At 39.4% G+C, this 17,026-nt stretch overlaps 1 protein-coding gene across 6 annotated transcripts in view; it reads right to left on the bottom strand.

The window, feature by feature from the left end:
- LOC102233692 (caskin-2) overlaps nucleotides 1-17,026 on the bottom strand; it is a 56,578-nt gene that overhangs the window by 29,381 nt on the left and 10,171 nt on the right. For 5 of the 6 annotated variants that reach the window (XM_023341116.1, XM_023341114.1, XM_023341118.1 and 2 more), the window contains exons 3-4: nucleotides 4,326-4,377; nucleotides 297-394 (exon numbers count right to left, since the gene is read on the bottom strand). In XM_023341116.1, the coding sequence (XP_023196884.1) occupies nucleotides 297-394; nucleotides 4,326-4,377 (150 nt within the window). The remainder of the gene's footprint in view (nucleotides 1-296; nucleotides 395-4,325; nucleotides 4,378-17,026) is intronic. The other variant, XM_014472882.2, reaches the window with a different exon arrangement.

Below are 17,026 nucleotides of genomic sequence, written 5' to 3' on the forward strand. Positions count from 1 at the left end.
TACATGCTTCAGGGCTGCAGCTCTAAGTTCCACTGTATCGCTTCTTCTTGGAAGTGAGAGAATACTTACCGTGGATCTGCTGTCACTTTGTGGGACGCAAACTTCAAAGCGAATAAGATTAATTTTTTTTTTTTTTCATTTCAGTTAAACATGCTTTCAGCAGAGCCTCAGATGAAGTTTCAGGCTCAGTTTAATCCCCCTTTGACTTTGAGAAACTGAACTTTTTGTATTTAAACGGATGCCTCTCCAAAATCGGTGACTTGTTGGCCGGTGAGGTTGTTCTGTCGTTTTTATACCGTTGATGTCCTTGATGTCCACCGTGGCTTGGGAGTCCAACAGCAGTGACAGCAGCTCAGTGGTGCCCGTCAGAGCAGCATGGTGCAGCGCAGAGAAGCTGTGGATAAAAAAAAAAAAACAGACAGAAGGAGGAGAGAAAGAAGAGATGAGAGTTTGTAAATTACACTGAATGCATCTAAATACATCCCCGTCTTTAGAAGAGGTTGAAAAGAAAAGGAATTTGCGCTTTACCATTATTCTGGCTGAAAATTTATGGAGTTGTAAGATGCTCCTCTAAAGGAACACAGACAAAAGTTATTTTTGAGACAATTGCTTGAGAGAGCAATAGAGAGTAGGGAGGGGGATTTTTGAGCAAACACACAACTTGTGCTGCAGTTACAACATGCCCCTCTCTTGTGGGGCTAATGTAACAACATACAACCTAATAATCAGGGAAGAATGGTTGAGACCAAAAACCCAATCGTTGTTTAGAAAGTGCTCTAGTTTTCCCCTGTGGAAACAAAAAATCAATCTAGACATAGATGAGGTCTACCAGACAAATTCCAACTATCCAACCGTCCACCTTTAATACCTGCTTAATCTTTGCTGGATTGTTTTGGGAGGTATGAACAAACACTCACACCTCAAGACATGCCAATTTAGAGAGACTAATTAATTTTACATGCATTACTCTCTACCGTGAAAGAAAGTTAGAGATAACCCATTCATTCATTGAGGCAAGCATAGAAACTCCAACCAAAAAGGCCCAAGATTCAAACCTAGAATCTACTTGTTGCAACACTCTTACGGTAACAACTGCAGCCCATCATTCAGCTCCAAAAGTAAAACTGGTTTCATTACATATGAAAGCCGTCAAGATTCACCATTTGCAAGTTTCTTTTGTCCATGAACACTTCCCCTTTTTTAGTCTTTCTGATGTTGAGCTGAACTGAACAAGCTACAGATTCTGATACTCTGTTGATCTAATAGACTGTTAGCTGGCTTAACTTTTTGGAAACATTTGTTACACGTCTCCAGCAAACCGGCTACATGGATGAGTCCACTCACATTCACTTGCAGCGTGAGAAAGCAAGTAACACGTCTTGATAATTATATTTCCAGTGGGGTGTTTGATAAAAGATTCTCTCCAGATGTTTGTTACAACAGAATTCATGACAAATGAAGTTACGTGTAAGAAATTAAAATGTACACAGAATAAGAATTAAACATGTGAAAAAATAGGGATGAATTCAGAAAGCAGAAAGCCTCTAGAAAGTCAAGAAACCGAAGGAGTAATAAGTATTTACAAAAGTATATGCAAATCCCTGAGAGGGTCAAAAAATACCAGTTGATTCAACTCTTATTCATGGCCCAGAAATGTTTGCCGGGTAAGTACAAATAGCTCTGTCAAGACCTGTTCAAAACATACTGATGACATTTATTACAGAAGATGTGAATTTTCTGATGAGCAGAAAATGAGTCTGAGTGCTGTGTTGGGTTAATACAGCAAAAGAAGAAAGACCATCAGTCTACTAAAATTCATCTACAATCTATTGCGCCTTTCAGCCTCTTTGAGGCTGTGTAAATCACTTGAGATTTCTTAGAATTTCTCCCTCTAGAATCAAGAACCACTCGCAAAGATCCTCAAAAACACACTGAATTAGCGGTTACAGTTTTTCAGTGAAAAGAAGTCCTGCACTCTGCCCCAATGGACTCTGTGCTCACTCTCTGCACAAAACTTCACTGCTGAAGAAAAAAACATGCTGAAGCTTGTGAAACATGGGATGTTGTACATAAACAAACTTTTAACTCTTTGGATGTCATTGCACACATTATACAGCAGAAACGGAACTGCTCATGACTTTATAGTAAATGACTATTTAAGGTTTCGGCACTAGCAAACTGCAGAAAAATAGCATAAAATAGATTTTTAAGTGGGACATTGATCACAAACACACAGCCAAGGAAACCCTCTAATGGTTTCAGACAGATAAAACTTAAATCTACTTGAACATCCATGAAAATTGAGGAGCTGATGTGTTTAGTGCTTACTTTTCCTGCTTTCTCTCTTCTCTCAAATACATGTCAGCCACATCTCACCACCTGTTACTGAAACTTCTCACTGACATGTGCTGAATACGTGTCAGTGTGATGGCATTGACTTAGTGACAGCCAGCTGTTTACTCACGCTTCACAATCCTCTTCTCGCCTTACCAATGATCTCATCTTTCTCAGGTAGTCCCTTCCTTCCTGCCTACCACCCAACCACCTAGCAGTTCCTTCGCTGATGGACAGCTTGATGTCAACACCTCCCATGTTGTGCCACCTCCCACACGCTACAGGAGGTGGCACACTGCATGCAGACACATGCAGAAGTTATCATTCAACATAGCTACATTGTACAAACAATCGGTCCACAGCTTGCATTTGAGATGGATTGTCTTATTAGATAACCTTCTTCTTCAACACAGATTTTCTTATTTCTTACTAAGAGAGCTGAAATTCAAAGACATGTTTCCAAAAATACTATTGTGTAAAAACAAGCAGTGCCGGACCCACTCTGAATGCACTAGCACTCATAAAACTACCACTTCCCAACAGAGCCATGTTGGTAAGTTTGGTGAAAGTTCCTTTCTAGTCCCTAAGGGACCATCCTGAATTTGTAATACAGAATTAATACTAGAGATCAAGACACTCAGGGCGAATAATGATATTTAAAGAGAGAAGAAGAAGTTAGAATGATTGACATTCATGCTGGTGGACGGAAACCAGGATTTAAGAATATCAACAGAGGCAATAGGAGCAAGAGCACAATAATAATTCAAAAACTGTACTGAAACCTAAACAAGGTTGTTGGTCAATTTGTCAAATGTTTAATACTTTGCGCTATAGAAAGTCAAAACCTGTGCATAAAATTGATTATTTGTGTCATTTCTAGTTTTAGAGGTTGACTTCTAAAAGCCTAACCAGGTACCCAGTCTGCAAATTAACCCTTGGCTGAAAGGCCTATAGACAGAACAACAGTATTTTGTAAATGTAACATTCTTTTATGTCTTTTCTCAGCTCCAATAAATTTGAAATAAATAAATAAAAACCTATTCTGTCAGACTTTCACACTGTGATCACCTACTGACGGCAAAGGCGTAAAGGCTTTCTGTCTTTTCAGGTTTGCTGGACTGAACAAGCACGGCGTCTTGCCGTGCTCCATCTCTGCAACGGCTGTGCACGGTAAGACAGCCATTTCAATTTCTGAAAAGATCTTGAAGGGGGTTTGAGACGAATAACGTCAAATGTTAGACCCAGAGAGACTTTGCGTGGTCTGAGCACAACGGTCCAACAGGCTGTCCGAGAAGACACATGCGGATCTTAATGATGCTGACTGCAGAATCAAAGCCCTTCTGTGAGAGAGAGGCTTAGAGAACAAAGAAAATCTTCAAAGGACGTGTTTCATTCAATGGCGCGTGCCTGCCGATTTCAACTTAGTAGGGCGTAATAACCCTGAAAAGTTTAATTCTGATGAGAAAAAAATCAACCTTAAACACCCTGAAGGCTAGTAGCATGAAAAGAATACCCCACTGGACAGGGTTAGGGTATCTTATTAAAATAGTGCAAATTAGTCAACACTACAGTGGCTGTAGTGTTAATCAACACTACAGCCACAAATGGCAGTCCCAGACTGTGGATGCCCTTTGTGAAGTTACCTTTACAAGCCTACTGTTTTTCTATAAACTTCCTGCTCAGCTTCTCTTCATTTACAAGTTAATGCAACTTTCCACTTACTGTATCTTATGTAGGACCAGAAACAGTACATTTTAGTCACTTCTAAATATTTGACAGATGTGGTGAGCTACACAAAAGTCAGTACCTAGTAATTTCCTGCCCTGGAGTTACAGTAATGACTCTGAGCAGCAATCTATGTCCGTACTTGTGTGCGCTTCGTGAGTCACGGATTGAAGACTGCAAACAAACAGTAGGCGTTCACATGTAGAATAGTATTTTTTTTTCTTTCGCCTGCCTTATCTACACAACAAATGGAACTTTTCTCTCACCCGTCTGAGTCCTGGTAATTGATGTTGAGTTTCTTGTTGGAGCCCAGCAACTCTGGAAAAATGACAGCGAAAGGGACGGGGGGAGGGGGATGGGGAAAGAGGGTACAGAAAAAGACAATAAGTGTTTTTGGTACAAAGTTTGTTATTTCACCTGAGCTCACCAAAAATCCTTCCTGCCTCGTGTGTGTGTGTGTGTGTGTTTCTTTTTCCCTTAAGTCTCCCCCCCTCCTCCTCATCACTTCTTATCATGACAGCCCTGACAGGATGGAGAGCTTTCTTCACCCTTCCCCTCTCTCAGTGCTTCTGACTCTATCATGACAGCCAAATGATTCATAAACAAATGACTCTGCCTCACAGAAACAAAATATTCCACCTCATTTGCAATGTTAGCGTCTCACAGCTCTTTGGTATTCAAACTGACAACCATGAAAACAAGAAGGTATGCCAGGAGAAAGCATCTGCATTTCTTTCCTTCCACAGCATCACAGTCTACATCAGTCAGCATGACTGAACTGGTTTATTTTCCACTCACCTTGAAAGCGACACACTGCTATTTGTCCCATGTCTTCATTTATTCAGCTGCCAGCCCCTCCGAGTGCCACCGCTCTAAGCCAACGTCACAAATGAGCTGACAACTAAAACTGTTTCCTACTTTAACTCTTTGCCAAACTGTTCACGATGTCAACAAATAGTACACCAAAGATTGTATCCTCAATAAAGCTGCTCAGTGTGTGCAGTGTAAGCACACTCATATAATTTTCTTAATCCAAGGTATCAAAAACAGATCTGTACTTGCAAAACACAAACTTCCTTTTCTTACATGCCTAATCCTCTGTTCATCTTTAGGTATTACCTAGAATCAAACGAGACTACTCGCCCAATTCTGCTTAACCCTTAAAAGCCTCATTGCTAAACATTTTAGACTTCCAAGCTTCAAATAACAAACATCTTTCTCAATCTCACTCATCTAATCCTCCTGTCTCAAACGACAGCTCTTGACTGCAACCTCTCCTCTCACCCAGCTAAATATCCTCTGACGTCCTACAGCTGATGTCGGCTCCAAAGGCCCGACTGTTCGGCGAGACCCACACAGGAACCAGAGTGCTCTAGATACAGCGCCATTCACAGCCGCAAATTACCCCCATTGTTTTCTCCCACGGAGGTGCGGAATACCGCACAGCAGTGTGTGTTTGGACAGGACACACGGAGCGAGACGGGAAGAGGAAGAGATAGAGCTGGACAGTGGGAGTTGGGAGATATCAGTTTCCATTATAATGGAGCCAAAATTGTACAAGTTTTAGCTTGAGAGGCCTTGACCGGTGAGCGGCCAGTCGGAAACTGAAAAATCAGATTTTTTTTCTCCAATCAGTGAACACGGATTTTGATATATGAACAACCAGGTGGTGCTGACGACGCTCTTTAGTAGGGCTGGGTGATATGGCTTAAAAATAAAGCTTCTGATTTTTTTCCTTAAAGAAAAATTACAAATGACAGAAAATATCTTTAAAAAATTACTTTCATTTCAATCAATCCTTCTTTGAGTTTACAAGTTGGGGGGGGGGAACAAGAAGCTGTAAAACTCTCCATTCTCAAGCAGGATGGTAGCTCTTGAGATGGCTAACATCACTCTGTACTATGGAAACCCAATGGGTCCATTGATGAAAAGAAGTACAGATTTTCCAAAAATTAAAACTTCAAAACAAAAAAAAAATCTCCCAGTCCTACTCAGAATAACAAGCATTGCACTTGTTATTCTGGGAAGAAAACTCAAAGTTGGCTATTTTCAGAATCTTTAAAGTTTTTAGAAATAAACTCAAGTGAAGCTCAGGGATGTAAGAAATTATTCAATTATTCAGGCTGGAAACATAAGAGAGCAAGATTTTCTGCAGATAACAGGAAAGCATAGCAAAGGTGCTTTCTGCTCTTTTGAACAATCAACCTCTGTAAAGAAATGTACAAATAAAATGAAATAATACCAGTTGATTTTGCATTGCAAAGACAAGTGAATATGCTAGTAGGAACCTGTGGTTTCTGAACCTTTTCCACGCTGTAGTAGTTTACATCAGTTGTACATAAAAAAAAGTATAACCGAATGTAACAACCTTCAAATTTATCTTGTTCCAAAAAAAAAATGCTCATTTGAGAGACCAGTTGCCTCATAGTTAATTTTAATTAAAGCCAAACCTGTATGAGTGAACAGACCCTAAGCAGCACAGTGCCACTGAATAATTTAACAGAGAGAAAAACTTGCCAGCTGCTGTAATTTGTCAGATAACATTGACACTTGGGTAAGCACATCGCCGTATGTCAGTAACCAACTGTTTTGTTGGGTGAAATGAAGCCTAGGCGCAAATTCAAACTGGAAGACTCTTTAGCCCCACCTGCATCATCCAGTCGGCGCGTCCCGCTCATCACCGCCGACCTATCAACGCAGGACCAAGCCACGTCACGTCCAATCACCGACCAAGGCCCAGTTGATAAGGACCTCCATCCATGGCATCTTCCGCTTTCCAGCTGCGCTCAACCCTCCTCCACCCCTTCTCCACCTCCACTCTTCAGGCTCCCATCCTTCACCGACCCCCACCACCAGTGTCGGGTCCCGGGGGATGACATTCCTAACCTACATCGGGAATGCTCATCCGAGCTGATCGCAATTCACAGCTCAATGTCCTCAGCCGGGGCCCGAGCGCCAAAGAACTTTAAATTCATGCATGTCAATAAACCTGTTTAATCGCTGTTTTTTCCGTCTGAGTCTCTCCAGATTGAATTGATGTTGCATCAGAAATGTCCACAAGTCTTTTATCCAAAGTCCAAGTCTTTTTCCCTAAGTCCAAGTCAGGTTTGGAGTCTCCCATAAACACATAAATAAATCTTTTATTATCAAATCCATGCCTAATAATATGTCTGCACGGCATTGAAGTACGTTAGTAATTCAAACTGAAAAGTTAGAAATTTAGCCTAATCTAACACATGGATATTTCAAATTAGTTTGGTAACATTTCATCCAACATGCAGGAACTGTTATTAGTTGCTTCAAGTGTAAAAGTTTAAAAATTGATGAAAAAGATTACAAATATTAATTAAAAATAAACATATATTTATGCTTCCAGGTAACTAACAAAGATCTGATCAGTTAATGAATTATTATTATTATTATCTGCTCTGTCACTATATTCTGCTATACGTAATAATTGGAGAAATTTCCACTCATCGTGTTGGCATTTCTAGAAAACGTTGTTGTCAAGTACAAAGAGTAAACATGTCCCAAGGAATGTTTAAAAATGACAAAATCAAGAGTAAAGTGTAGTATAGTCAGTAATTGAGAGGGAATCTTAAAACAGAGAGCAGAAAGAATGGTTTGCATGAACCAAACAGGAAATGCTTTTATTTTGATAAGAGGAACATGTATTGTAATGAGACAGTCAATTTAATATAATAAGATGATGGAAATCAAGAAAATATTAGGGTAAGCTAGGTTTAGAAAGTAAGAAAGTCAAAGAACAACACAAAAATTCTTTGTCCGTCCATAGTGTAAATCAAGATGGCTTCTTTGCAAACTTCCATGACATTTTCTCGTACTCACATCAATCTACGGCATTCTTTCTAAACTGTATGGCCATACAAATTGAGGGTAAGGTTACCCAATTACGAGACATTTCCAGCCCTATTAGTATGATTGTGCTGACTACAAATCATATCTGATTCTCCCGAACCATGTTCAGAACTGAAAAAGCCTTTCGGTTACGAGGTGGAACGTCATTAAGAAACAAGAGAAGTCCAGTTGCTTTCCATTTAAGCAATTAGGATAGTCATGTCCTGAATGACTGAGAAGCTACACCAATGTAAAGTTGTTGCTTGGATGAATCAGTTTGGTTTTTCTTGTTAGTTTTTTTTTCCCCCTGATAACTTTTATGTAGGATTTATGGTTTTTATTATTAGCATGGTAATCCTAAGTGCTTAAGTAGAAGGCAACAGAACTTTTCTCTTGTTTCTTGAAGATACTCTGCCTCTCATCTGAAAACCTTCTTCAGTTCTGAAAATGGCTGGAAGTAACTTAAAAATTGTAGTCAGAACGATCACACTAATAGGGCCATTAAAAGTCCCTAATGGTGTAATTAGCACACATGAGTCACTGATCCCACCATCTATTCAGCTAAATGTTTGAGTCATTGTTGCCTAACCATAAAAACATGTCCCTAACAAGGCCTTATGGGTTGTTTTGGTCATACGTCAGGGCTGCAGAGGAGGTGTTAGAAAGTAAAACCTGATGTCTCCCCCTCTGTCTACACAAACGTTTCTCAATAGGAGCAAATCAGAAGCAAAAAACACTTCAATGATGTGGGAGGACTTGATTTTTCTGAAAAATCTGATCCATTTTTATAATTCTGGACTCTGTCAACAAGCGTTTTCAAAACACTAGGCTATAGTAAGACAGAAAACAGCAGATCAACTCTGATGAATTTGCACATAAAATTCATAATAAAGGCATTTCCTACTTTTACATACCAATCTTGTAGCAGTTGTGCTCTTTATCTCATTTGTATCAATCTAAATGTAGATGGGCAACAGTCTGAAACACGGTTTACTTGAAGTCTGAAATGCACCAACAAATGTAATGAATCTCAAATGTCCTTAAAACAAGTTGGTCAAAATTGGGCAAAATTATTCAGTTATGTTGTTTTCTTTAAAATATGTGTTTTTATGTAGGACATTGTGCTAAAATTATAATGATAGCAGCAACAAAATACATTTGTTTCCAAAGTAATTTTACTATTTAACTTAAACTGCTTTGAAAGTCATAATCTTAGTTTTTATTATTTGTTGTTTTCCTCAAGCAATGCCATTCTCCCATACAGTCAGATATTAAATTTTACTGTCCATAAAAGAGAAGGAAGCCTGGCCAAGTTATAAAATTAAGACCAACGCTGTGATAAAACACAAAAATGTGAATAAAATCTATGGGAAGGAAAACATGGATTACATCATCAGAAGTAAATACTTAAAAATGCAAGTCTTGTTGTGCTAAAACAGTGGAGGAAGAATAAATCAGACAACATGCTGTATGAGAAGAATATTAGAATGTGGAGAAATTAGAGGATTTCTGACTGAGCTCCCACTGAAGTCATGATCCAATATTCTGTTCTGTCCTCCTTTTTTGGTTTATTGATGCTCCTATTCAGCTCAGAGAAGTCGGCAAACAAAAATTAGTCAGATTCTCCTTGCAGCTGTGCTTTCTGAGTGTCTTATGAAACCATCAATAAAACACACGAAAGAAATCATTTCTTTCTCTCAACAGTATTGAGGCTGGTACTTCTTGTTTTACAATCTCCTAACATTTACAGCTACATAACTCTAACTATTCCACAATTTACTTCATATGTACTATTTACATGGGCGTCAGAGGATTAAGATTCTTAGCTTAGTGGTTCGGAAATCAACTCCCGCCGAGATCCCAAGTGCTATGCATGCAATCCAGCAGGAGATGCAGATATCGATGTGTAAAGAATGGGCGCAGTCATGCTTTGCGTTTGCATTGGTCGTTCTGCAGTGGCCCCAGAGAAGCTCGGCAGCTTTTGTTGAGCGCATGGTGCTGGTGACTCATGTTCCTGAAAACAAGAGCTTGAAGGCACAAGAAGGCACATTGATCAAGAGGCAGATATGGATGGGGCTGGGCGTTGGGCGCTACGCCAAAGCGGGGTCTGAGCTGTCTCAGAAGCATGGAAAGAACAGGGCCTTTCAGGAACTCTAGTTCCAACATGAGCCTCGCATTCCTCGCATAGCATGCCCACCATGCTATCCTACATGTTCCATGGCTCCATGTTCTTCCTTCTGCCCCACAGAGGGAGGGAGAACCTCCTCCTTACGTCGGCTGCAGATAAATTAGCAGCACCCTGGAGGGTTGGAACAGTAAATCATAGGTATTGTGATTTATGTATATAGATTTGGGGGTTTTTTGAGACAGGGAAATTATGAGGTTTGCTTTTCTGTAGAAGCCCACCATCCATGGAAGGTTAAATTATTCAACACTTGGAGCTTTAGTTGTCAGCGTGGAGTCCTTCCATTGTTCTTTCTGTTCACAACGATAAGCAAAGCGAAAGAAAACAGCCTCATTAGAACCTTTCTGAAAGGGGTTTAAGCTTGGCAGACAGGAGAGAGGGAGGCTTTGATGTTGAGAAGAAGAGTAAATATGAACTGAGTAAAAGAGGAGGAGACGTCATAGAGAGAAACATGAATCCATCCCTCCGTTCAGGTGACATGAGTGAACAGGGTTTGTTTTCTTTTTTTCTTTTTTTTTTGGGCACATAAGACTACAAACAGGAGAACAGAGCAAAATGAAAACATGCTTCAAGATGAGACAAGCTTTCAGAAGGCTATGAAGCTCTTCAGCATATAGGAACATCAGCATGGCAAAGTCAATAAAAAAAAACAACAGAGAACAAAGAAAACTTGGTTTGCTTGTCTTTTTGTCTCATTCAACAGGCCTTGCGGCTGGCTGGGGACTTTTGTTGCTTTGGGTTGCATGGCTGTTCTGAAACGCTTTTGAACATGATCTAAAAAAAAAAGAAAGAAAAAACTAAGAATGCTTAAAAATAACTACAAACACTGGAGAGTAGTTGTAAAGTCAAGATTTCTACACACTATGCTTGAATGACAGGGGATTAGATTTTAGCCATAAGCTATGAATTTCCTTTTTATTCCATTTAAAGGTTTCATAAATTGCAATGAAGGATCACATCAACTCTAAATGGTCTACAATCATGCCCTTAGTTCTCATCAAGTAGGTGTACCGTTGCCACAACTGGCAACGTGGAGGACCGCTGCTCGCAAATCCCAAGTCAAGGATATACCTCTACTGCCATCACCACAGTATTAAACCACTAGGCTCATACTGTGGACATTTTTTCCACGGTCAAAACCTTTTGTGATGTATCACCCTGTATTATAATAAGTGACAATCACTATGGGGAGACCATGAAGATCTTCACACATCCCCAAATCTCTCACCAAGACCCTGAAAAGACATTTCAGGCAAGGGATTATTTGACTATGAAGTCACTTGTACCCTTCCTTTGTAGTAAAAAATGAATTACCCCATTGCAAATCTTAACTTTAGAGTGTGATTGGGAATTAATTGTCGGCATATTCATGTAAGAGAAAGTGTAGCTGCTACTTTTGATTCCAAATTGTAGGCTTTTGAGAATGAACGTCATGAAGAAATGTGAAACAAGTGTAACAAAAAACATCTGCCAATATCTCTGTATCCCAAAACTGCCAACTGTCATTAACTTAAGCAAAAGTTTTATAGATTGTTTTTTCTTTAACCACTATTACAAATATACCTTTCCTTTCAATAGGAAATGCAAACCGACTTCCACTCATACCAGCTTCCAATGAACAAACACCAACAAAAAAAAGTGCACTTGCTGTTGAAGGTTGGGTCAAACCCCCACAAAGCAATGAGAAAAAAGGTAAACAGCAAGACCACAACTGCCTGGGGAAGGACCTAAATACATAGGAGTGAGAAAAGAGGTAATTACAGGTCATCATCCATCTCTGGCAATAAAAGCTTTGTGGTTAGGTAGGGGCCTCATCAAGGGAAACACTTATCTGAGGAACACATCTATCTTGCTGCACTGATTACTGAGAGTGTAAACACAGTCCCTCAAACCAAACCACTGAGGCAGAGCATGGGCTTGAATTTACTCCAGTTGTCCCAAAGCACTTCTAAATAGTTTGAAAAAGAAAAAAAAAACTGCGTCGACTTGTTACTGGATGCAAAAAAAAAAAAAGACCAAAACAGAAAACACATGTAAATCACAAAGAGCTAAGAAAGAGTTTTCCACTCCTTGATGTTGCAGGTAATTGACTTCAAAGTCTCTGGTAACATGCAGCGCTAATGGCTAATGTTCTGGGCAGGTGATCTCCAAATCCCTTTAGGAGGGTGTCCAAGAGTTTAAAACAATGTGATTACATGGTGAGATGGAGAGTCTCACCAAGAAGTCATCAGCCAGGTCTTAGCATGCATCAGCTTGGCCTGCAGTTATGACCGTTTCCTCCCTAAAATAGACCTAAGAGTAAAACAATGCCAGTAGGGTGGAAACAACGCAATAATTGTTCTGCAGTACTTTGCCAAAGTCTTTAGTCCATTGTTTCTTTTCTTTAAGAAACTTTTCAAAAAGTTTAGTATTTACTTTGGCTGCTTTTTAACTCTAATCCAGTCCAGTTCTTCCACCTGGTGAATCTGACAACTATATTATTTGCACCCTTCACCATAATGCAACAAGTTCCAAAGGAGAGCCTTTTCCAGAAACTTTTTCTGAGTTATGAGCTTATTCTTGTAAATGGTTGTGTAAATTTTACAAAATAATTTACTTTTTTTTTTTTGAATATGTGTAAATTTGTGTATGCTGGTAGAGGCAGACCCGAAAAGATTAATGTAATCATAATTCAATTGAAAGTTCTAGATCCTAATGGCATGAATACAAACGTCCGTCACACTTTTCAATTTTTTATTTGTAAAAGATTTTGTGACATATCTCTTTTTTTTCACTGCACAATTGTGCATTACTTTTAGTTGGACTCTGTATGTAGTAGTCACATAAAACTCCAATAAAATGCATTGAAACAAAATGTGAAAAAGTTCAAGGAGCTTTTCATCTCTAATACTTAAGAGTTCGTTGCATGCTGCGGAGGCATTTTCTGTACTGTGTTTGCAAAGACAAATATCCCCTCAAGTCATTGCAATTTAAGAAGTTATTTTAAGTGGAAGTCATTTGTGGTTTCTTAGCAGTTGATTTTGCTGCGAGATATTTAAAAAAAACTAAGAAAGTGTTGTATTCAGACACTATGCAGGAAACTTAACTGATGGGAGTTTTATTGTTTGCTAAAGCTACAAAGTTAAACTCCAAGGACTTGTACATATATTTCCATATATATCGCCCCTTCATTAATTGGACCAGTACCGCATTGTGTAAACAAGGCAATACGTTCTTAAGAACCCCCTCTTCAAAGTCCAAACATTTCCAGGTTGCCACATCGAATAACTTACTGCATTGTTAAAAACATAGAGACTAATCTCCCATGGTGAAGCTGGCAACTAGGTCAGACGCATTCAATATAAGCTGAAAATGAGCCAATGGGGAAATTAAACAGATCATCTGCTGCCTTTGTGAAGGCATGTGTGTGTGCGAACCAGGCTTGCTACATCTGTTTATTTACCCTGAAAAAGAGGCGCATTAAAATGGGCATAAACACACCTGCAGGTCTTGTCTTACATAACACATCTCAACTCTGCACCTTTGGGACTGAACATTTTACATACCATTCAAATCATCTGTTTACTCTGCTTTACCCAATGCACTGTGCAGCCCCTCCTTTATTTCTGCATGCTCTTCCAACAACTAGGAGACCTCAGGCTCAGTGCAGAACTGTTTTTGCTCTTTAAAAACACTGGCTTTGAAGGAGATGGTTTGCTGGGTATATCCACTCACCAACATTTATCAGATTTAGGATAATGCAAGCCACTATATCCAATGCAATAGCATTTCTTAAACAGTCAAATAAACGCAAGTAAATGCTATTTTGAATCTGTGACAAATACCTATTAGATCTTATAATGAGGAAAATATAGCTTTTAGCAAAAACTAAGGCAGATTGGAGGAGTAGTGTGTTAAAAAGCAATAAAATATTTATAAGCTATCTACTGTAGGTCATAAGCAGCCCACTGATATTGTAGAAACAAAGCAAACACTGCGTCCTCAACCTAACCACACAGAAGCTTTGTATGTGCTGCTGGAGATTCACTCACCTCAGGATTCTGGATACTTAAAACCAGAGAGCAAAACTGAATACATAAGCTGCTTTCTGATTATTTCAGCATATAGAAATGTGGCCACATAGAGGCACTCATGAAGCACTGAAAATAAAAATGTGGGATTGTCACTTAAATCTTAAATATTAAAACAAACATTGAGATGATGATGTCATAGCAAAAGTAACATAAGCCCCTTTTGCAAAACACTTCCAAGCAAGGAAGCCACAGCCCCGCATCATCTGACTTGCGTAGGAACAAGGCAGTTTTGTGAGTTGGAAAAAAGCGATATAGTGATGACATATGGTTTTGGTGGATAGCCAGTGGCAGGATTTCAAAATTTACACAAGACTAAAAAATACTTTCCAACAAAAAGAGTAAGACAGCTGTGTGTGATTCTATGATTCATATAGAGACTTGATTTAATTGTTTATAAAATTCAGGATTTCTTTAAGGACGAAGAGTGTGAACTTGTGCTGGTGGTCGGTAACAGTTCCATATTCACATGAATGTTAATTAGCCAGAGTAGGACACAAACCGAAGCAGCCCATGTCTAATCAATGGTTATTTATTAGACCATAGCAGCATAATTGGAAAAGGCCTCAAGGCTTTGGCACTTGCTTTCAAATTAGAACGTGTGAACAGTTGGTTAAAGCAAATGCTTTCAATTGGTTTTAAAGCTTCTTTAGGGATCAACTCACACTGCCAAATTAGACAGCCACAGAACGTCCAACAAATGACTGAGGTGACTGTTTTCACCTCAGCCATTGATTAAAAGAAAAGCAACCAAAAACATTAAGCAGCTATTACTGAGATGGACTTTTGGCATTGTAAAAAATATGTTTATAAGATAAAGTGATTATGGCAAAACCATAGCATTCAGCAGATACTAAAGACAACTCTGCATCTCCGAAGTCGCAGTGGTAATGAGGCAGAATAAGTAGTGCAACAAATACACTGAGGAAGCAGGTAAACTCTTCATGAACCTGACTTGTATTTTCCTCTTATTGCACCCTGTAGATAGAGATTGGCTGTGTGCCTGCTTCTAACACTTAAATGAAAGGAAAGAAAAGGAAATAGGAGTTGTCTTTTATCTGTTGCTGTTCACAGATAGTTGTGTATTCCTGAGTGAAAATGTTTTTGGAGTCCAAATTCCTGCTTTGACCAATAAAATTTTTCTTTCAAAGTACCATAACCTGCTGATCACCAGTCAGAGAAATGCCACATATCAAATAGTCAAACATCATCTCATAAAATGCCTTATTGTTTGCATAAATTTATGTGTCTACAATGATATTAGTGTCCTGGATGAACATGAGAAATTCTGACACCATGGTATAATTTTAACATAAAATATAATTTAATCATTTGCATAACCCACATACTGTACAAGATTCATAAGATTCTCACAACAACCGAGAGAAGCCCATTAAATAAATTTCACTTGTTCCTGTCATATTTGAAATTCATTCGTAACGAGTACGCTGTTATTCCGACACTTCTCATTACAGTGTTACGACGGCACAAAGCAAAGCAAGAAAAGAAAACAATTGTAGAATAGCAAAACAGGATTTTCTATTGCTGATTACTATTAACCCTTCCAGAGACTGAGACGGCTCAATTCCCAGATGGTAGACATCCCCTCCGCCCCCTGCAACCAGAACATGTTCCGCCCCAAGTACACACACACACGAGACAAAAAACTTTTTGTAAGACAATTATATTGGCTTTGTTGCAAAAGCAACCCCACAGAGAGTCTGACGTCTTTGCGCTAGCGACATCAGAGGACGCACATAAAAACTCTGACAGGTTTTTTTTGACTAACAACAGAGCAAACACTATTTTCCAACCCCTGCCTGATTGGCAACTTTTTTTTCTTTTTTTTTTTTAGTTTCAAAAGAAAAGAGAAGAACCACAAGAAGACAAGTTTCAGACTGAGCTATGTGCAGCCTAAGGGCAGCAATGAGTGGTTGGTAATGCTAAATTAAATTATGCTTTCGACTGAAAACCTACACACACACACACGCCCACACACGCCCACACACACACACCAATCCTCTGACACACAAGGTAATTCCTTTGGTAAATTCCCGAGCAATCCTAGACAGGCTACCCCATCTGTCAGGGAAGGTAAAGGTTCAGGTTCAGGATTGGCATGTGTGTGGCGTGTGTGGGGGTGTGTGAGTGAGTGCGATACAAAGCAATAGCAGGTAAAACCAAAGCCTTTCACATACTGCATGCTTGCTAGCCAGTCAATACTGTTTATCCAAGTTAGCTGGTTAGCTAATGGGCGAACTACACCACCCCTATACTCCACATGAAATGGAAGGAAGGGGTGAATAAACAACGGAATTATACGTGTGCCAGTGACAACAACTCTATTTTATGTTTCAATGCAACCATACCTACCATGCCTCTTCTTAGGTGTTCTTAAGAGGAACAGACTTCTAATCTGACATTAGGACAGATGGGTAGTTCCTAATTCAAAGCAGGAGACTAAGGGGCGGGGGGTGGGGTTGCAAGAGGCAGGAGAAAGAACCTGGGTGTGTCTTGGTTACTACTAATTGGATGCAGGGGTAAGCGGCTAAACTAGCACTGTGAAAAATGACACCAACACTTTTGAAGCGCATATATCCACTCATAAATCATGGGTCTGTAGACATGCATGCATTACATTTCTGCTCAACTGACGCAAGAGCTTAAGGTTGTAAAGAAAACAAAATAACATTCAAGATGCACCACAGGGAAGCTTCCAGCTAAACAGCAAACATTTTAGACTGAAAATCCAGGGTCTGAACAGATGCTCCTCTGTGGCCATGCTTCCGAGTAGCTGGGACCATAATGATGGGGACAAAATTTTATTCATCCTATTTTTGTTATTTTCAACTAC

The sequence above is a fragment of the Xiphophorus maculatus genome, chromosome 10 (assembly GCF_002775205.1).
Source record: "Xiphophorus maculatus strain JP 163 A chromosome 10, X_maculatus-5.0-male, whole genome shotgun sequence".
In the NCBI taxonomy this organism is placed as follows: Eukaryota; Metazoa; Chordata; class Actinopteri; order Cyprinodontiformes; family Poeciliidae; genus Xiphophorus; species Xiphophorus maculatus.